At 32.3% G+C, this 21,826-nt stretch overlaps 2 protein-coding genes across 2 annotated transcripts in view; one reads left to right on the top strand and one right to left on the bottom strand.

The window, feature by feature from the left end:
* Positions 1-6,409, bottom strand: part of Rab11 (RAS oncogene family member Rab11) — a 49,586-nt gene extending 43,177 nt beyond the window's left edge. Inside the window, exons 1-2 of the mRNA XM_072543244.1 lie at positions 6,089-6,409; positions 5,729-5,850 (exon numbers count right to left, since the gene is read on the bottom strand). Of these exons, the coding sequence (XP_072399345.1) occupies positions 5,729-5,850; positions 6,089-6,128 (162 nt within the window). The 5' untranslated portion in view covers positions 6,129-6,409. The remainder of the gene's footprint in view (positions 1-5,728; positions 5,851-6,088) is intronic.
* Positions 6,410-6,834: 425 nt separating this feature from the next.
* The window catches only part of LOC140449858 (torsin-1A-like), a 34,697-nt gene continuing 19,705 nt past the window's right edge, over positions 6,835-21,826 (top strand). The window contains exons 1-2 of the mRNA XM_072543241.1: positions 6,835-7,148; positions 7,204-7,463. Of these exons, the coding sequence (XP_072399342.1) occupies positions 7,013-7,148; positions 7,204-7,463 (396 nt within the window). The 5' untranslated portion in view covers positions 6,835-7,012. The remainder of the gene's footprint in view (positions 7,149-7,203; positions 7,464-21,826) is intronic.

Raw genomic sequence — 21,826 nt, 5'->3', positions numbered from 1 at the left:
TTCAACCGTACCAGTTTCTTGAAATTTATTTTCAATCTTACTTACTGTTGACTGCGTGATGGGTATTTCTGGATATTTATCATTAAATAAATTACACACTTCCATCTGAGTTCGCAATTTGTCTCCATACCCAATCATCATGAATATTTCAATTATTTGCTTTACACTCAAATTCATTTCTACTTAAAATTAATTCTAAGCAATAATACAGAACATTCACGAATTAATACAATTATTGTACTACTTAATTTTTATTGAACGTTACTAAAAATAATTACAGTTTAAGAAACACTAGAAGTAGGCTACTTTTTTGCATTTGATAATAAATAATTTATTTTCTAAGCGCATTTATCTTTCAAATTATATCCATTAGACCTGAGTATTATACTTTTTTGGAATCAGCTCATTTTTATCGATCTAAAAATGTCCTAAAATACAGGGTGTTACATTTAAAAAAAGAGCCGATGACCTCATCACTGTAATGTGTATCACCTTGTATAAAGAAATTTTATTGTAAAATGGCTTTTCATTTAGGAAATACCGAATTTATTCCATACTTTACGGACACACTGTATATCTAGAGTGTCATATATTGCAAACCTACATGCAGATAATCTTGAACTTTTTAACATAACTTTCAGCATGTTAGAAGTGTGTTGAAACTACATATAGCCAAGTCCTTTAGTATAAGATAAATTTTAGATTTTATTTTGTATTTATGAAATTTGTTTAGGTTTTGAATTATTTGTAACCAGTGACAATATTTTTGTGCTGAACAAATGAACAGTTGAATTAATTAGTGTATTTTCTTTATGTATAAATTATTGCATACTTAGTATTGCTATTGAGGTTGTAAATTTTTATAATTGTATCTAAAAGTGGGCTAAGACCGATAAATAAATAATAGAGTTAATCTGACTGATATTATAAAAGCCTATGTTTATTTCCATATGACAAAAAGCTTGGATAACTTTCATACCACTGACAATAATAATGGGTGAACATTCAACATTCAAACATTTTGCATATGATTTTATAATCCAAAAGTAAAATTTTCATAATCTCAATATTTGCGTACTTTGCAATGTTTCTTTCAATCAATCATCACAGAATAATTTAAAAATGCATTGTTAATGCAAAAATGTGCAAAAAAAATGGACAGTCATTTTGTATACATATTTTTAATAAGTCTTAAGTTTAATAAATACTACAAAACCTAACAAGATAAATTGAATAGATAGTTCATACAGAAAGAATCGTTTTATCAGAAACATTAATATACAAAAACAATAATAAGGAAACAGTTTATATATAGCTCATATTTATAGATGCTGCTGTTGTGATTTTTAAAAATGATAACCTTTTGGATAGTGTGTTTTTAGTACACAATTATTGTTATTATTTTAAACAATCTTTCTTCTTGAAAATTACATGGACCAACTATGGTATCAGCAAATTGTAAGAAATTACTATTGCCGCATATTATGATTATATTGGATTAAGCCACAATTAATGTGGCTTAATCTAAAGCAGTATGCAACCTTTTCTTAAATAACAAATGTCAAGAAAAAAACTTCTCCCAAAATGACAATTTTAATGGGAAATTGAAAAAATGAACATTGAAAATTTTTTCTGTTTCTCAGAGCTGTAAAAGATACTTTTTAAAAGTATCTAGATACTTTTAAGATACTTGAGGCAAAAAGTATCTTAAGATACTAAGATACTTTTTTGTGAAAGTAGCTAAAGATACAAAATACCGAAAAAGTATTTAGAGTAAAAATATCTTAGATACTTTCAAGTATCTAAGATACTTTTGAGTATCTAAGATACTTTTAAGTATGTAAGATACTTTTATGTATCAAAGATACTTAGATGTTTTTCTAGTATCTAAGATACTTAGATACTTTTGTAGTAACTAAGATACTTTTAGGGTATAATAAGGTGCTTGGTACTCTACTACTCTACAGTAGATTGTCGATACTTTTGTTTTAAAAACATCATTTTAACCCTTTAAATTATCATACAATTTTAGTTTCAGCCAGCAGGTACTTTGAAATGGTATACTTTGGGCTTTGGGGTAGATAGGAAATAAAAGATGTTAAGTTATTACAAACTAATAACTATGTATTGAAAACAAAAATCCAACATTAAATTTTCAAAACAATATAAAATAAACATAAATTCGTGTGTTAAGAACAGCATAAGATGCATTATGCATTAAAAACAGAACATTCAACATAATTAAATTTTTAAACACAATAGGATAGGATATAAAAAATAGCAACATTTTGGTAGCTAATAACTAGTTATTATAACCACTAGCTTTTAGTAAAACTAAATTTTCAAAAGTATGATCAGACAAGGCATGACGTCGGGGTAAATTAATAAAAGTTGCAAAAGAAAACATTCTTTCAACAGCTGCAGAAGAAGGTAATGGCGTATTGAACTTTTTAAATAATTGTTCTATAATATTATATTTTTTTAACATTTGTATGTTGGTTTCAGAATCGGCCAAATATTGTAATAGTTGCAGCTCAGCTTGTCGTTTATATCTAAATCAGTATAGCCAGTGTTTTCGTTTTATGTTTGAAGATCAGAGTATTCAGAGTTAATATCAAATTCAAAGAAGTCATTTTGCATTTTGTTACTTTTCATTACAGTAGTAATGTTATTTGTACTTACATCAAATTGTTTTAATTGTTCCTCATTTTACTTCATAATTTTTATAGCTTCTGTAATTACCAAATCCTTAATTTCACTAAGGTCATTTTCGATATTCCTGATTCCTCGAAATGCAGTAAGCCAACGTGTTTTAAATAAAGGATTAGTAACTGCAGCAATTATTGTAGATTGGTTAGTCAACTTAAGAAGTTTTTCATATCTGGAGTTTAAAGATACTGTCAGAGCGTTCAAAATAGGTTCCACATATTTAAACTTATTGGTTTTAAGCTTTTCAATTTTAACAAACAAGCTTATGATTGATGGTAGAAGGAAACCGTAGTACATATTTTGTTCGCCTTGAAGAATGTCAAGTGCCAAAGCAAACGGTTTTAGTATTTGACATAATTCTGCTAAATAATTTAGATCAGTATCTCTGAGCAGTATCTCTGATAATGCTGCGGGCCGGCGGGCGGGATGCAAAGAACAATACACATCGTCTCTACCGCTATGGCCGGCGCGACAGGTCGAAGCTTCTCGGATCATGAAAAGTATCTATTTCTCAGGTCCTGAGTAAGTATCTAAGATACTTTTTTGTATCTAAGATACTTTTTGTATCTAAGATACTTTTTTGTATCTAAGATACTTTTAGTATCTAAAGATACTTTTAGTATCTAAAGATACTTTTAAAGATAAAGGATACTAGATACTTTTAAGAAGTATCTAAAGTAAAAGTAAATTTTAAATGAACCAAAAAGTATCTTAAATAAAAGTAGTAGTTATTGTTGTTATTTACTGGTCATGTTATTTTTTAGAGTTTAGTTTAAGTGATTAGTATTAAGTTTTATAGTGTGTAGTGAACTTTTAGTATCCGAAAACAAATTATTTGTTAATCAAACATAAAAATAGCTTGCAGTAATCACTTTGATAAAGGTAAGAGAAACCAATAATTTAATTTATTGATGTTTCAAAAAAACATTTATTTCAGGTTTTTGCTGTAAATATTAAAGAACCGTTTGGATTGACATGAAATTTGGCATATACATAGCTAACAGCAAAGAAAAAAGTGATATTGTGCTGATGTGTGCTTTTGCCATGGGGTGAGTATCACCCCTTCTCGGGAGTGAAAAAACATGTGTTCAAATTAAGTCCAAAATTGAATAAACTGACTAATTCTAAGCAACTTTTATTTTATACAGTTTTTGCACAAAATCAATACTTATTGAGTTATTTTCGAGTGAATATGATCATTTTTCAATAAAAAAAACCATGTTTTTAGACGGTTTTCCACAAATAGCTCAAAAAGTAAGCATTTTATCAAAAAACATATTCTTAGCAAAAATATAGCTTATAAAAAAGTTAAAAAAGAAATGATGTACTTATACCTATATGAAGTCTGTAGACTCAGTAAAAGTAGAGTTGTAGCTATTGAAAAGTAATTCAAATTTCAAATCGAATATTTCAACGAAAAATATCAAAAAAATGAAGGGGAAAACTCGCTATCAGGGAAATTGCTTGTCTTTTTTTTATTCTTTCACACTGAAATATTCGATTTGGAATTTGACAAATAATAACCCATTTTTCATTAGGTACAAATGTGCTTCTGGCTTTATATGTACACCTTTTTTTGCTATTTTATAAGCAAAATTTTTGCTAAGAATTGTTTTCCATAAAATACTTACTTTTTGAGTTATTTGCTATTTTTTTGGTTGAACAAACAAAAATGAACATATTTACTCACAAATAACTCAAAAAGTATTGACTCATTGAAAAAAATCTGAGAAAAGCTGACATCCAAGCATGGCTGAAATAAAAAATATAGGGTTGAGGACTCCCATGTTAAAAGTGCAATTTCTGGCTATTGTTAAGGAACATAAGGGACAATATAATAAATATATCATTGATGAGATGGCAAAAAGCCAAAACAAAGTAGTGTTAAGGCTGCCCCCATACCATTGTGAGCTCAATCCAATTGAGCTCACCTGGGCAGAAGTAAAAAATTATGTAGCAGTAAAAAACACTACTTTTAAATTTGCAGATATGAAAAATATTTTTTTTGGATGCAATAAATAATATTAGTCCAACTACGTGGCAGAAATGTTTGTAACATGTTCAACAAAGACAACAAAGAGTTGAGTCCAAAATGTGGAAGTTGGATAATATAATCGAGAACCATATCAAACCCATAATAATAAATCCAGATGAAGACAGCAGCATATGTAGCTCCTCAGACTTTGGGTAATTTAAATGGTATGTTTTTATGCTTTGATAAACTTATGACAATGCTACTTTATTCAAAATGTTCACTTTGTTATGTATCTCTCCGTTAATGAATATTTTATTTTAGCACATTTTTCTTCAATGGAACATTAAATTTTGCTGACGATTAAATTTCCAGAAATTCTTACACTAACAGTTCATAAATAGACAAAGAACAAAAATTGGTTTATCTAAGAAGAAAATAGATAAAGTTCAAATGATAAAGAAAGAAGGGACCTATATATGAAAATCAGGTGTTGTGCTATATGGATAAGAAGCAGAATCAATTTAGTCAAACAACTTAAAAAAATGTTAAGTAAATGTATTTGGCATTCTACAAAGCAAAAAGAAAACAGTGATATTAAAAACAAAATGTGGATAAATAATGACTAAGGCTTTAAATTTCAACTTGCATAAATCCTAAATTGTAGTTGGATTAAGACTAATTATTCTAAACATATATAAAATATTTATAAAGTGCAATAAACAGTTAAAACATGTTTGAACTCATTAGCAATCCTTACAAATGTATAAAATGTGTTAAATACCAACTGTGTTCTACAAAATACTACTTTATATACAGATCACACATGTAAGAGGTCAGCTGGCAACTTTTGTGCATACAGAGCAATAATTTTATACATGCATAGTCATCTCTAAAATCTATAACTGTTTCATTAAAAATATAAACTTTTGGATCACCAAACCATCATTAAAATCTATTACTTGATTTTGACTCATGATTAATGCAATGCAAATAAAAGGTATGACTAATAAAGGAATCAATTTGGAAATAAAGTAAAGTACATACCTGTATGCTTCTGGTAGCAAATTCGACACCTATAGTAGATTTAGACTCCAAATTGAATTCATTTCTAGTAAATCGTGACAATAAGTTACTTTTTCCTACGCCAGAATCTCCAATAAGGACAACTAAAAACAAAAGTTATGTTCCAATTAAGTGATCAAAAAATAATTTTTAAATTATGACTGAACTATTTTGAGAATTATTGATTTCTTGAGACTCATAGGAATTTTAATTTGTCTGTATATTTTTGCTGTCATTTTATGGAAACAACTTGACCTCTGATTTGATGACATGTCAATTTTTTTCTTTTTTTGTAACTAGCTGAACTTTAACAACAAAAATACGGAATTGCTATTACTTTACCTTTAAATAAATAATCGTATTCATCATCTTTCGTACTCATGTTTAAATCACTAATAGTTTTTCTTCTTTAGTTACGTTTAACTCCCTTTAATAACACAAAAGATAAATTTAATACATATCAGTTTTGACGAAAATATCGCTTTAATAATTTTTACTATTTATCACAGACACATTACTTCCGATACGTTCCCAAAAAAAGCTTGGATGTTTTAGATTTATTTCAAATCTCTTTCTACTTTGTTGGATATTTCAATTTTAGCAAAATGGCGTCTGTTTTGTTGATAATTTGTACGCCCCTTTGACAAGAAACGTCAACTTAATATAATTTTATTAAACGCATGCGCTAAAATTGTCATCTTGGTATCTTCCAGTGACATCAGTTTGATAAATGCGGAACTAAAATAAAATAGAATTAAAAATAAAAGGAGTAAAAATTAATTGCTGTCATTGGATATTTTATAATTTTAAATAGTAAGGAAATATTTTAAAAACAATACGGCAACAAAATGTTTAAGCCGACAAGAAAATGGTCTCAAACTTACAAAATAGGACTAATTAAAATTTACATGATCTTTCCATTTGCTTTATAATATTGGTCCATAAATTAACGTTGATATAAATAGTCTTGTGCATTGATATCAATCACCTGTGAGTTAAAATTACCAGCTTCTATTAAATTGTTGCATATTGTATGAATTCAATGTTGCCTATCTAGTAGATTCTGTGTGAAATACCAATTTGTGATCCAGCTGTCGACAGCTGATTTCTGAGGGCACGTTGTCACATTGTCACAGCAGGTTGTTTTGTTTTTGTTTAATTATATTGAATTGAATTCTGTAGTTTGCAAAACTAACCCGTTAGGTTGGATCTGACTTTTTAACCATATAAAATAAAGCTTTTATAGTTTTTTATTAATTTGTTGTTATGGCCGTATCCAAAGTAACTTATTTATTCCTTATATTCACATTCTGTATCCAAGTAGTACATCCAATAATATGGAATCCTATTTGTTGGTTTGGAGAGTGTTGTAATAAAGATGATATAATAGATGATATACAAAGTAAGTACAGACATTCTTCGCTATGATTTTTTATGTATTATTCTGCAATTTATAGGATTAAGAGCTACATTTAAAAGAAAAGTATATGGACAACATTTAGCTGAATCTGCTATAGATGCTATTCAAAGTCATTTATATTTTAAACCAGATAAACCTTTAACCATAAGTTTTCATGGTTGGGCTGGAAGTGGGAAAAATTATGTTTCTTCATTCATTGCAGAGAGTTTGTACAAGCATGGCATTAAAAGCAATTTTGTTCATACTTTCATTGGAAGACTACACTTTCCAGAAACTTCAAGAGTATATGAATATAAAGTATGTATGTATTTTTATTATTTTTTATAGCATAAGTTAAAAATGTAAAGGGAGAAACTTCCAGTGGTTAAGTAGGCTGCATTCTTCATTGAAATGAAACACCAGAAATATTTTAATGTCTAATTTAACTCAGCTGCCACTGTGCCTTAGTTATATTCCAAACCTTTTTGATGGTATTATTACAAAATACATGACTTCATTGTTTAAATACACTATAATTGATAAACAATTTGGTTTTCACAAGGATAAATCAACTGAAGTTGGGCCGCTGAACAGATAGAATTCCAAGATCGCGTGATCACTGAGTGTCGGAGAGTTGCATAGTTGTGATTGGCTGCCTGCAGACATACATTCGTTTGAAATCGAACGGGAGAAGCCATGTACACAACGCACCATATTAAATAAAATCAGTTTGCGTTAGATTATCATTTGTTTTAAATATGGATGGAGAGATAAACACGCGGTCAGACTAGTTGGACGTATGTAGTGTCGCTCCGAAATTAAATTCCAATTTTGGGTGGTTTTGAGTGTAATCTGCATGCAAATTAGTGTAAAGTGTATTTAAAAAGAACCTTTATGTAAGTAAATAATCAGTTATCTGATTTTGAACTGTATTAAATTAATAGTTAGTTTTAATTGCCCTACGGATAAAAGTGAAACTTCTGAGTGGTCGAAACAAGTTGAGCTTTTTGCGCTGGACGGGTGATTAAGAACGATAAACAATAATAATTATCAACAAAAACAATAGGTCTGTTATTCAGGTTTCGGTAAAACTATACAGAATTATAAAGGCTGAATTTATTTGCTGTTTTGATATTGATTGTATTTTGTAGTTACAAGTGGTAGAAGTCGAAACTGGTTAGGATCGAGAATAATTGCTAAGATTTAACTGTAGAGGTAGGCGCAGCGCTTGTCGAGATCCGTAACCGTTACTTATAATATTTATAAATACTTTAATTATTTGAATAAGAAGAAAGATGGCGGATGGTAAAGTTGATGAAGATGGTAAAAGAAAAAGCAAAGAGGAGATAGACATATTTAGCAGGAGCAGAAAAGTGAGCCGAACGCCAGACAGGTCGAAACCAACAACGAATGAAACCAGCAGCCAGAACGAAATGATGGAACTAATGAGACAAATAGCAAGCGATAATAAAAAGAAAAACAGGGACCTGGAAGAGATAAAAAATACAATGGGTAATATGATTGAGGAACTAAAAGAAATTAGGAAGGAAAATAGTGAATACAAATTGCAAATGAAAGAAATAATAAGAGAAAATGAAAATCTAAAGAAAGAAATGACAACGATGAAACAAAAAATAGATAAAATAGAAATAGCCTTGGAAGCATGTCAGAAAGAAAAGAAGAAAAATAACCTAATAATGAGAGGCTTACCAATAGACACAATAGAAGCAGAGCAACTGGAGAACTTCATATAAACAAAAATGGGAGTAAAATCAAAAATAAATAAGGTACAAAAGATAAATGAAACAATGTGTGTTATCGAATGTAAAAAATTCGAAGATAAAATGAAAATACTGAAAGCCAAGGGTAAACTAATAAACTATAAGCAACATAGAGTATATATAGAATGTGACCTAACATTAAAAGAGATAGAGATACAAAGAAATCTTAGGAAGATAGCAGCAGATGAAAAGACTAATGGGAAAAGGACAAAAATTGGATATGGTTTCATAGTTATTGAAGGCATTAAGTGGAAATGGAATCAAAAAACAAGCCAGATAGAAAAGATAACATACAATACAGAACCAACTGGTTCAAAAAACTAGCTGAAGAAAACACAATGACGGACCGAGAAACAAAACAGGCACAGAACAGGGACATGAGCAGATCTAAAGATAATAACACAAACGGAAGTAAAAACAAATTGAAGTACAACTTAAACACAGAAAAGAACAAAAAAATTTGGAAAATGGCATCATGGAATGTGAGAGGTATAAATGGGAAGGAAATAGAACTGGGGGAAGAAATTAGAGATGAGAACATTGAAATAGTAGCTATAACAGAGACAAAGAAAAAAGGAAAAGGATCAATAATATTAGAAAACGGAATGTTACTAATATACAGTGGAGTGGAAGAAACGAAGAGAGCTCAGGCAGGAGTAGCGTGCATGATAAAGAAGGAGAGTATCAACAAAATAAAAAATTGGATATATTACAACGAACGTATACTAAGAGTAGACATAGATATGGATACAGAGGAAACCAATACAAACCTAATCATATGTTATGGACCAGATGAAGACACAACAAAAAACGAAAAGAATGAATTCTGGGACAAATTACAAGAAGTGATAAATGATTGTACAGAGAAAATTGTGATCACAGGAGACATGAACAGTAGAGTGGGGAAAGAAACAGAAAAATGGAACAATGTCATCGGACCTTATGGGGAAGACAAACTAAACAAAAATGGAAAATTACTACTCGAATTCTGTCTAGACAATAACCTGGTGATTATGAACACACACTTCCAACATAAAAGGATACACAAGATATCAAGAGACGAACAATCAATTATAGACTATACTATAGTGCAAAAAACAGAGAAGAATTGGATAAGAGACGTAAGGGTAAAAAGAAGTTATGAAATTGGTAGTGACCACTATCTACTAGAAACCACATTCAAAAGAAAAGAAATAAAAAGAAATGAGAACATAAACAGAAAACACAAAGAAATAATAAAAATTTATAAACTAAGGGAAGAAACAACGAGAATAAGATACTCAGAAGGACTAGAGAAAGAGATGGACAATGAACATGAAATAACAGAAACAATAGAAGAAGAATGAGGAAACTTTAAAAATGCGATGATAAAAACAGCTAAATCAATATGTGGAACCACAAGAAATAACAACAGAGGGAAACGAACATCTTGGCGGAACGATGAAGTGAAAAGAGAAATAAAAGAAAAGAAGAAACTATGGAAAGAATACATCCAAGACAAAACACAATAAAAATATGAAAATTATAAGAGACAAAGAACAAAAGTTAAAGACATAGTTAAGAAAGAGAAAAAGAAAAGTTGGGAAAAATTCGGGGAAAAAATGGAAGAAAACAGCACAGAAAACGTAAAATTATTTTACAGAACACTGAAAATCCTAAGAAGCAACAAAGAAACGAAACTGAAACAAATAATGAACAAGGAAGGAATAATAATAAACGACGATAAGACAATAATGGAAAGATGGAGGGAACATTTTCAGCTGATACTGAATCGAAATCAAGCGAATACAATGGAGAAGGAAAGCCACAACAGGAGAGTATCCATGAGAAACACGGAAAATCCAGAAACTATAGAAAAAGAAGAACTGGAAGAAGCAATAAGAAAGATAAAGTTTGGAAAAGCACCAGGAAGCGATGAAGTAGCACCAGAAATGATGAAATATATAGGAGTAAAAGCAAAAGAAAAATTGTTATACATATATAACCTAATATGGAAGAGAAAAGTAATACCCAGAGAATGGACAAATGCAGTAATTATACCTATATACAAGAAAGGAAACACAAGAGACTGTAGGAACTATAGAGGTATATCACTACTATGTGTAGCAGCAAAAGTATACGAAACCATAATAGAAAGGAAAATTAGAAAAGAAATAGAACATAAATTAGAGGATGTACAAAGTAGATTCAGGAAAGGACACAACACACAAGACCATATATTCACCATGCAACAAGTAATAGAAAAAGCCTTAAAGAAAAATAAAGAAATACATCTGAGCTTTATAGACATGGAAAAAGCATTCGACTCAGTCAAAAGAAAAGATATATGGGAAAGCCTAAAGAAGAAACAAGTAAGTGAAGAACTGATAGAAGCAACAAAAAGTATATACATGAAAACAACAAATACAGTAAGAATGTTAAATATACAGTCAGAACCATTTGAAACAACCCAAGGAGTTAGACAATGGGGAAGTCTCAGCCCAGTGCTATTCATAAATGTAATAGATGAGATAGTGAAAGAATGTAAGAAAATATTCAAGAAATACTGCATCGGTTGGAACAGAATGCAAATGATAAATGCTGAGATGTGTATATTTGCAGACGACATAGTATTAATTGCGGAAACTGCAGAAAAACTGAAATACAACTTAGAGAAATGGAACCTAGAAGCAAGCAAATACAACTTAAACATAAACAAAGAGAATACTCAAATAATGAAAATATCAAGGAAACAAGGGACGGAAGATCAAATAGAAGTAATGATAGACCAACAAAAAATAATACAGACAAATTCATACAAATACTTAGGAACAGTAATCAACAACAAAGGAGACATCGAGGATGATCTTAACAACAGAATGGAAAACACAGGAAAACTATTCCAAGCACTAAATAGAGGATTCCTCAATAACAAAGAAATATCAACAAAGACCAAGATGACAATATACAAAACAATATATAGACCTACAGTGACATATGGAGCAGAAAATTGGATATTAAACAAAAGACATCAGAGCAGAATTCAGGCAGCAGAGATGAAATACCTCAGAAGAACGATAGGAGTAAAGAGAACTGATAGAATCAGAAATGAAGAAATAAGAGAAAGACTCAAAATCAAACCGATACTCGAGTCAATCAAAGAGAAAAAATTGGCATGGTTCGGACATATAAAAAAGCATCTGAGGAGTTAAACGCAGAGAAGGGCTGCGAAAAAAAAACATTGATCAGCAATCACTACATCGTTGTATGCAGCATGCCTCGTAACACAGATGATTCATGAGTATACACAAATTGTTTTTGAATCGTCTTCTCAGAAGATGATAATTAAAACACAGAAATTTAAATTTGATGATTTTTCTGACTAGTTGGTCACACTATTCATACTACATAATCAATAATAAATTATAAATATTATAACTCCATTATTACAGTGACAAATACAATTAAGTTTTCAATATGTATATTATGTATGAGTTTTACCGCATTTACTGCGATAATTGTATATCTCTTCTTGACCTAGTGTAAATCGAACTTGTGACGTTGAGAACTGCAACTGGTAACCAGCGCATGGCGTTCACGTGATAATTCTATCTGTTCGGCCCAACTATAGTTGAATGTTCTTACATATATGTAAATTTATATGGATTTTCTAGGGTGTTTGATAAAGTTAATCATATTGCCCTGATGGGAAAATTGGAATTAGGAATTACTGGTTTGTTTTTAAACTGGTTTACCACCTCCCTTTCAAATAGATTCTTTATTGTCAAGGTGAACAATTTTTCATCTTGTTAAATAAAATACTTGTAAACACTTAAACTGTATCAAATTTGAGAGATTAGGTTTTCAGTTAGATTATAAATTAAATTTCTGTGCTCATTTTTAATATGTTAAATGTTAACAATCAAACATTTGATATATTAGGTTTCATAGTACGAACTTCTATTAAATTATGTTTGCATAAAGTTGATTCCATTAGACTGATTTATATTTCTCTAGTTAGATTTGTTCTTGAGTATTGCTTAGTTTTTTGGTTAGCCACATATGAAACCCATATTGTAAACCTCGAAAAAGTTCAAAATAAATGTATTAAGTATTTAAGTTTTAAACTACACTGGCTTTTACAGTTTTAAGTAATCATATCGTCGGCTGTATGCAATACTAGCACAACATAAAAACTGGTAATTTTTCAAAACAGGGGTTTAAAGTTTGTGTGCCAATAATTTTGACTTATTTGTTTTACTACATTGATTGGGTTTTTTGAAAAAAATAAATTTTGGTATATTTGGGAGAGCGTTAGGTAGCCTTTTATGAATTTTAACACAGACTTTTAAATTCAACCCTTATTTTGAGTTGTTTAACTATTGCACATCAACATTTTGCCTTTCAAGCTAATTATTAAGGCAAAGTCAAAACTGGCATTTTTTTGTTATTCCTATCAACTGAAATAAAGGTTCAATAAAGAATACAAGTTACTTGAATGAGAAAATGTGTTTATTAACAACTATAAGAAGAACGGAAAAAAGTATATATTGATGATAATAGGAAAAGTTATGATTAACAAAGTTTTAAATGTGGGTAGAAATCAGCGTGAAGTTGGTCTAACACTCTTGTCTTCACAAAGGCTAGTAAGGTCTTTTTTCTTTTCAGTTATTGGCAGGCTTCAAGTGTAAGCCTTTGCTAGTTCTATAGTATCTATGCTTTCTAAATCTTGTCTTGTTTTTTCTTCTGATCTGTACTCCTCTTGTGCAAATGAAGTTTTACAATAGTAGTGAGTACCAGAGCTTTTTTTTCATGAATTTCACAAATACCGTTGAAATGAGAAGTATTTTCTTGGACATCTTCATTGAAAATTGTTGTTGTTTTAGTATTTAACTTTTTCATGTCAAAAAAATTATGTCATTACGACATAATTCGTGTACTTCAAATGGTTGTTTGCAACGAGCAGTTCGTATTAGTACAGTGTAATGAGTCGGTAGATAAATAGGTCCTCCTTTTAAAGCTTTAGTGATATTTCTTTCTATTAAAGAGCGGCAGCTGTCATCCTCATTTTGAGTGTGGCCGACAACTAAATAACGATAAGTTATAGAAGAAATTTTGAAATGAATTACAGCGTACGGATACATTAAAATTAGGTACTTGTTTTTTCCTTATCCACCACAATTATTGTCTGAGTAAAATATGAATTTCAAATCGTCAGAATTGGTTTTTATAGACATTTGTTCCAAATACATCAGCAGGCACAAACCAATTTATATGGCACCTTTGCTGCCTTCTTTGTGCCAAACATAGCTGTGCACATTTCCCAGTCTCTTTTTCTGAAGTTCACACATAGAAAAATATGTGAACTTAGCTTAGATTTATAATAAAAATTGAAAACGTCTCCTTTTGGTGTCTTGGTAGAGCAGCTTGTAGGTCAAAATAAGCAACTTTTTGTAAGTTAGTTACATTCTCTTTGTCAAGTATTTTTAGTTCCCGACTTTAGTTTTTCTCCTTATGGTGGTTATTATTCTGACTGACGCGACACCTACCGCCTTTATTTGACAGTTTTGGACGTCCCGATTTGAGGTTAAACATGTGATAAATACATACGAAATTGACAATTATTAATAATTATATTTTTCCAGTTTATGTATGAAATGGATATAGTATTAAGAACTGGGTTATTTAAATTTAAAATATATATATATATATATATATATATATATATATATATATATATATATATATATGCATAAAAGTAGAAAAATCATATGAAAAGCATTCCAATTTTTAAAAAGCGAAATATGCAAACACATTGCTGGTTTAATTTACTATGTCAATAATGAAGATATATAATATTGTAGCGTTTTTAAATAAAACGAGCGGTTCGAATTTATATAAATATATTTATTTATAAGTTTACAGCACGAAACTATCTTATCAACTAACTAACTCATAACATCGTGACATATATATGCCAAAAGTATTATTCTAGAATAATCCAAAGTAGTCCCACCTCTAATTCGCCTACGTGACTGGTTGTTCTCTCTCGCACTCGATGTCGACGGAAAGTTCTAGTCGTTTTCGAGATGCAACCGTTACACGGGCCACGCCGAATCCATGTTCGTAACACTGCTCCCCTCTTAGATTTGAGCGTCCCGATCAGCAACTCTATATGTAGGCCCAGGATGGCGGAATCTACAGGACTCTCCAGCTCTGCATGAACCCCCCAGAAAGAAATAACAGTAGTCTACTGTCTTTGAAGGGCACGATCTCTTCGGATTAATGCAACACACAGTAATTTTTACGCCGGTTTCTCGGAAGATCACTTCAAGCATGCTTCTGACAATCTTCCAATCCAGATTATCTAGTTCATGGCCTATCTTGAGTAATGCCAAATTCTTGATGTCGTAATTGCAGACGATTTTCTTCAAATTAGTTAGAGCACGCCATATATCCTCGTAGGTTGCTCTGTCTGTATACGACTTCCTGGTCACCATATACAGCAAAGATCGAGGACCATCTTCTAATCTCAGTACTTTCCCAACTTTAGGCTGCTGATTTTTTAACGTGTCTAAACGACCGAACTTCTTATAAAATACGGATGAGATTCCTTTAGTCGTCTAAGATCTTGGGCAACACAGTTTGCCAGAGAGACGTTATGCGGAACACTAAAAAGATTCTGCTGAACTTCTGAGATCACGCCAAATCTAGCACTCTTTCTCTCTGCGTAATTTGACATAAATTAAAGCTTGGTCGCCGGTCATCTTTGATCTCATATTGAAGGGTTCGGGCTTCTTCCGTTTCATTTGAGCCAGCATAAGGTGCAAGACGATTTATGTGAACTACTTTTCGTTTACCTTTCGGCAACCTCTTAATTCGGTATATTACGTCATTTATTCTCTTTTTAATTTTATACGGACCCTCCCATTTTCTTTGCAGTTTAGGAGACAAGCCACGACGACGTTGTAGATTATAAAGCCAAAGAAGATCACCTACTTCATAGCTTTTATTCTTGCATCGAGAATCATATTGATCTTTCATTCTGTCACTGGCTAACTAGATGTGTTGTCGGGCAAGTTCATGAATGTTGTTCATTCTTAACTTCAGGCGGTCGACATAATCTTCGCTTGCAACATGTTCTTCGGAAGGTCTGCAGCCAAACTCTAGGTCGCAAGGCAAACGAACTTCACGACCTAACATCAGGCAGGTTGGAGTCTGGCCTGTAGTTTCATTTACGGCCGAGCGGTAGGCCATTAGGAATAAATGAATGTGCTGGTCCCAATCTCTTTGATGTTCTGATACAACCTTGGACAGGTGTTTACCCATTGTTCGGTTCATTCTCTCGACCATTCCATCTGATTGAGGATGCAGGGGTGTCGTTCTGGTCTTATTGACACCAATCAATTTACAAACGTTTTGGAAAAGGGTTGACTCGAAGTTTCGCCCTTCGTAAGAGTCTTCGTAATACCAAAGTGTCCACCTGATACACCGTCATGCAACTGACGCAATACTTCTGACACTTTACTTTTAGGTACAATCAACTGAAGCTTAGTTTCTGTACCATCATCTTTCTCAAAGGTTCTATACAGAAGATGATCTTTCAGCACTAGGCAATTCCACTGGCTCCAGTAACACTTGACTTCCGGACTACATGCACTAATGTCTTGTCAAGAAGGTCTTTCACTTCGACGCATCCAATCCAATAGTCACATGGATCATCTGCTTGAGCGTCTTGTAGCTGTTGAGGCTGCCATTGATCATTAATGGCGGTGGTTCGTCTCACGGGGCAAATACGTTCTTCTAATTTAAGACAGTGATTACAATTTGCACTGCACGGCCGTCTCGAAAGGGCATCAGCATTTAAATGAACTCTTCCAGCTCTGTGTTCGATCTCGTAATCATATTCTTGTAATCGTTCTAACCATCTGGCCCTCTGGATTACGGAATTGTAGGAGCCATTTTAGAGCAGCCTGATCCGTGCGAAGAAGAAACTTTCTGCCATACAAGTATTTATGGAAATGCTCGCAAGCCTTTACTACGCCTAGCAATTCTCTCCTGGTAACGCAATAGTTTCTTTTTGGTTTCGACAAGACTTTGCTAAAGTAAGCGATGACTTTCCCCTGCCCATCTTGGATTTGGGAGAGAACAGCTCCTATTGCACTGTTGCTTGCATCGGTGTCCAACACAAATTTTCCTGCATGTCTAGGGTAGCTTAAAATCGGTGCGCTGGTCAGAGCCATTTGAAAGCTCTTTGACACTCTTCGCTCCATGTATATTCTTTACCACAGACCACTAATAACTAGACATTTCACGCAGGTAGCTCAAGGTCAAACTAAACTAAATGTCATTTGTAGTACCGATACAAATCTTAAGATGTCGCTATACTCTGTCTATAGTCTATACTCTGCAGTTTAGGTTTAGAACCAAACTAAAAATTATAACTGTCAATCGCAAATTGTCAGTAGCTGATTAGCGTCAATATAATCAGATTTCGGATGGTTATTATTCGTCTAAATTGTTTGATTTAATGGTTATTATTGCAAAAAAATCAAACTAAACTTGGTTTAATATCTCTGGGTTATTGTTAGCATCAACCTCAAATTAGTTTGTGTTTTAAATGTTCCTGGACTTCAAATAGTATTTTGCAGATCAATAATAATTAGTTAAATATAGTTTTTCACAATAAATGTTGTATCCTACAATGTATCAATGCGTCAACAATTAGACATGCCTTTCCAAATTCTGCTAAAGAGATTATACGATTTAGGAAGTGGCTTAGTGTTTTAAATAATCCTAATTTTGATATGATGAATTCCACAATTCCACTACAGTTTTTAAAACAAAACGAATATGCCACAGCCACTTTGAAGATAAGTTTGCTTTTACAAGGAGTCATAGCTTGTACCAAAATGCAATTCCCGAGAACAAATAGCTGATTGATTTTAGATTCCTGCTCTAATCTACATCCCAGAAGTATTTCAATGTTGTACGCGGAAGCAAATGTAACAGAAAGTAAGTAACCCTGTAATTAATAAAAAGTATGTAAAAAGTAATTAATAAAAATTATTTTATTTGAAGTGAATCATGGTATAAATTATTATATTAACTTTTTATTTTAGTTAAAAGTTCTTCAACAAGTAGAGATGCACAATCTACAATCTATGTACAAGTAACTAAAGTATTTGTATAAATATATATTTCAGTATCACATGCAGCAACTAAAACTATGCAATTTGCAATTTATTTAAATTTTGCAATTTGTGTATTTTATTATCTTTTATTTTGTGATATTTACGATTTAAATTTTGTTGTTATTTTTCTGACTTTTTGTAAGCTTTGTCCATAAAATTGTATAATTCTCAGTAGTAATAAAGCATATTTCTATTGTATTCTAAATTTATGTATGTACAAAGTTGTTTTATATGTATTAAATAAATAAATAAATTATTTTTTCGTAAATGGTATCGTGTATATTTTAATTTAAAAATAATTTGCACATTTTAAAATTTTAAATGCAATTTTTTTTTTAAATACCAAATTATATTTAAATATTTTAAGCTTTATATAAATTTTCCCACCAAAATTAAATTTTGAAATTCCCGCGTAATTTCCTGCTTGAATTAGTTCCGATACAAATCTCTTGGAGCGCTGAATTTCATATCTAACTAAAGTATTGTCGTGAAGCATCTAGAGGTAGGTGATCTGTGTTCTTTACCTTCTTCTGTCAATTTTGTTAATGGCTTGGAGATGTTGGCAAATCCTTTGACAAAACGTTGGTAATATGTACATAGGCCAAGAAAACTTCTAATTTCGTGTTTATCTCTTGTTACTGACCAATCCTTAATTGCTGCAAGTTTTTCAGGATCAGTTGTTACACCATTACTTGCTACAACATGTCCCAAGTACTTCACTTCTCGTCGAAACAAGCGACATTTCTTTGGACTTAACTTCAAATTTGCTGCCCGCAATCGTTGAATGACTTCTGTCCAGATTATTGGCATGTTCATCGAAGGATCTTCCAACTACAATTACATCATCCAAATAAACCAGGCATGTTTTCCATGTTAGACCTCTTAAAATTGCCTCCATGAATCTTTCAATTGTGACCGGGGCATTACATAAACCAAAGGGCATAACAGTGAACTGCCAAAGCCCTGATCCTATCGAGAATGCGGTTTTTTCGCGATCAGCTGGCTCCATGTCTACTACAACGAGAACCAGAAAGTGTATCCAAAGTATCGTCTATTCTGGGCAAAGAATAGAATATCTTTTAGAACTATCTTTTTTAGTTACCGCATTGAGCTGTCGGTAGTCAATACAAAAACGTGTTGAACTATCTTTCTTCTTTATTCTGAATAATATTCTAATATTTATTCTGAATTTAGTTACAAGAAAGAGCAACTACTGGAAGTGTTAAATACTTTTACTATTAAAAAGCAATTACTTTACTTACTTTTTCGTGTCTGGATCCGACTACAGTTTTTCTGCCCAATATGGGGCTACGTCTACACCCTTTGTATTTGCGAGCCATAAATCATCGAGGGTGCACTATGATGGGCAAAGTCTGCATACTCTCAGGTGCTCCACGTTCTGTATTTCCCCACATTCACAAAGTGCGTCGCTGTCTGTCTTGATGCCCCATTTAATGAGGTTCTGTTTTACAGGGGCAACACCTGTGCGTATGCGATTCAGTGTCCGCCAGGTTATCCAGTCCAGGTTCATTCCATTAGGTCGTTCTGGATGTAGGGGGAACAGTTCGGGTGGTTCGACGCTGAGATTTCTCATAAACCTTTTCCTTGATTTAAGTCGGCTGATTCCTGGTGGTTCGTCAAACCCGTATAATTGGTGCCTTTCATCGAAAGTTTGCCTGAACTTCTCTACATATTGTGAGGCGCATCTACGGTCATCTGGTGATGAGAATCCAGCTACCCGGTACAGTAGGGGTAGGGGGGTAGGCTTCATACAACCGGTAATTATTCTGCATGTTTCATTTAACGCCGTGGTGACTTGTTGGGCGTGTCTAGATCTACCCCAGACGGGACAAGCATATTCCCCTGTTGAGAAACATAAGGCCTCAGCTGTTGTCCTCAAGACCTGGGGGTTTGCACCCCACTTGCTCCCTACAAGTTTCCGGAGAAGGTTGTTTCTCGTAGAAACCTTTTGTCTTGTGTTCTGACAGTGGAATTTATACGTTAGTGACCGGTCTAGTACTACTCCAAGATATTTGGGCCTATCAGTATGTTTCAAGCGTTGTCTCTCCCAAGAAACATTCAGCTTTACATGCGCCAGTTGGTTGTTGAGATGGAATGCACATACTTGGGTTTTAGTAGGGTTTGGCTTTAATGAGTTTTGTTTGTAGTAAGTTGACATCATGTTTAAAGCCTCTTCCATTGTCGACTCTACTTGTGTGAATGTTTTCCCCTTTACGGCTATACCAAGGTCATCAGCGTAGACAAAACTCTCAGTCTGAGGGTGCATTGGTTGGTCAACATAAAAAGCAATATGTATGTGACAACTTAGCAGAACAGATGGGACACACTGTGTTACGTCTTCCTCCATACCATTGTGTATTCAACCCCATTGAACATATGTGGCACCAAGTAAAAGCAAAGGTAAGAGCGGAAAATGTTTCTCACCCTGAGTGCGACTGTCATAGAGTTGATTAAAACTGTTATAAATAATATATCGGTTGAAAGCTGGAAAAATTCAGTACAGCATATTGTAAAAGTTGAACAGTCTTATTTGTCTACGCAAAGTTTTAATATACAGCCCATTCTGATTAATCTAAATGATGACTCCGACAGTGAAACAGATTAATCTTAGAATAATAACACAGAATAATAATTATTATTAATTAAGTTTCAATCTCGTATTGTTATGTTTCGAATATAAATAAGTATTAGAATAACAATATAGATATTTAATAATCATTAATTTTTAACTTTTACAGTGTAGTTTAAATATCTTATTGTTATCACTCAGTATTGAATATAAGTTTTAAAATACTAGTAAATAAATGTAATTTTCTTTACAATAAAATAGATGTCTCGAAAAGAAATTGCTATATTATTATTTTTACTTGGAGTCCGCCTCTGACGCCCTGTCATAAAATACCTAGATGGAGATAAGACAGTAATGAGGTAAAATTCAAGACGATAAACATTGAGATAGACTTTACCTATTTGCTCCTCTGCATCGATGCATTCAGAAGTAACGTTCTTCATGTTGGACCGATCACCAGTTTATTTATTGTTTAAACCGGTAGATGTCAACAAAAAATCGTTTAAATTTTTCTACTAAATCGATTATTTGGAATTATACATTAAAATAATATTGATATTATTATTTACGTTAGGTACTCCTGCTCGAGATGATTAATTGACTTCTTTTATGATAACCCTTTGGATCTGACATTTTTAAAACAATAAATTTATTCCTTTTATTGATTGTGACACAACTCCAAAATTCTCGCTGATACAGTTTGAAAATATCTAACATTGTCTGCTATAGTGACGCAACTCAAAAGTGCCGGCATTGCATGGAAACTTGATATCGATTTCTACTACACAACTAAAAAGGGGCAAGCAAGCAAGCAATTTAATTAAACCCAGCCTATGAGACATGTTCACCCCTAAGAATTACGTTCGGGTGTAAAAATTCATTGGAGCGAGGTGTATTAACTCGAGGAAAAACAGGAGTCACTCCACCAAGCTCCAATGCTTCAGACCATACCTTTCCCCCCTATAGAACTCTGATGCGCGATAGGGGCACAACTATCAGCCAAATTCTCTTCATGTGGGAGTCCTGGGTAATAGAACTCCAACATGGTTTCCTAACCGAAATCAAACTCAGAACAGCGCATTGTCGCTATGGTCCTGTTATCTTAATGTGGCTTGTCCTGTTATCTAAAAATTGCTT

Source organism: Diabrotica undecimpunctata, chromosome 9 (genome assembly GCF_040954645.1).
Source record: "Diabrotica undecimpunctata isolate CICGRU chromosome 9, icDiaUnde3, whole genome shotgun sequence".
NCBI lineage: Eukaryota > Metazoa > Arthropoda > Insecta > Coleoptera > Chrysomelidae > Diabrotica > Diabrotica undecimpunctata.
The sequence above is the reverse complement of the archived record's forward strand: the minus strand, read 5'-3'. Positions and strand labels throughout refer to the sequence as shown.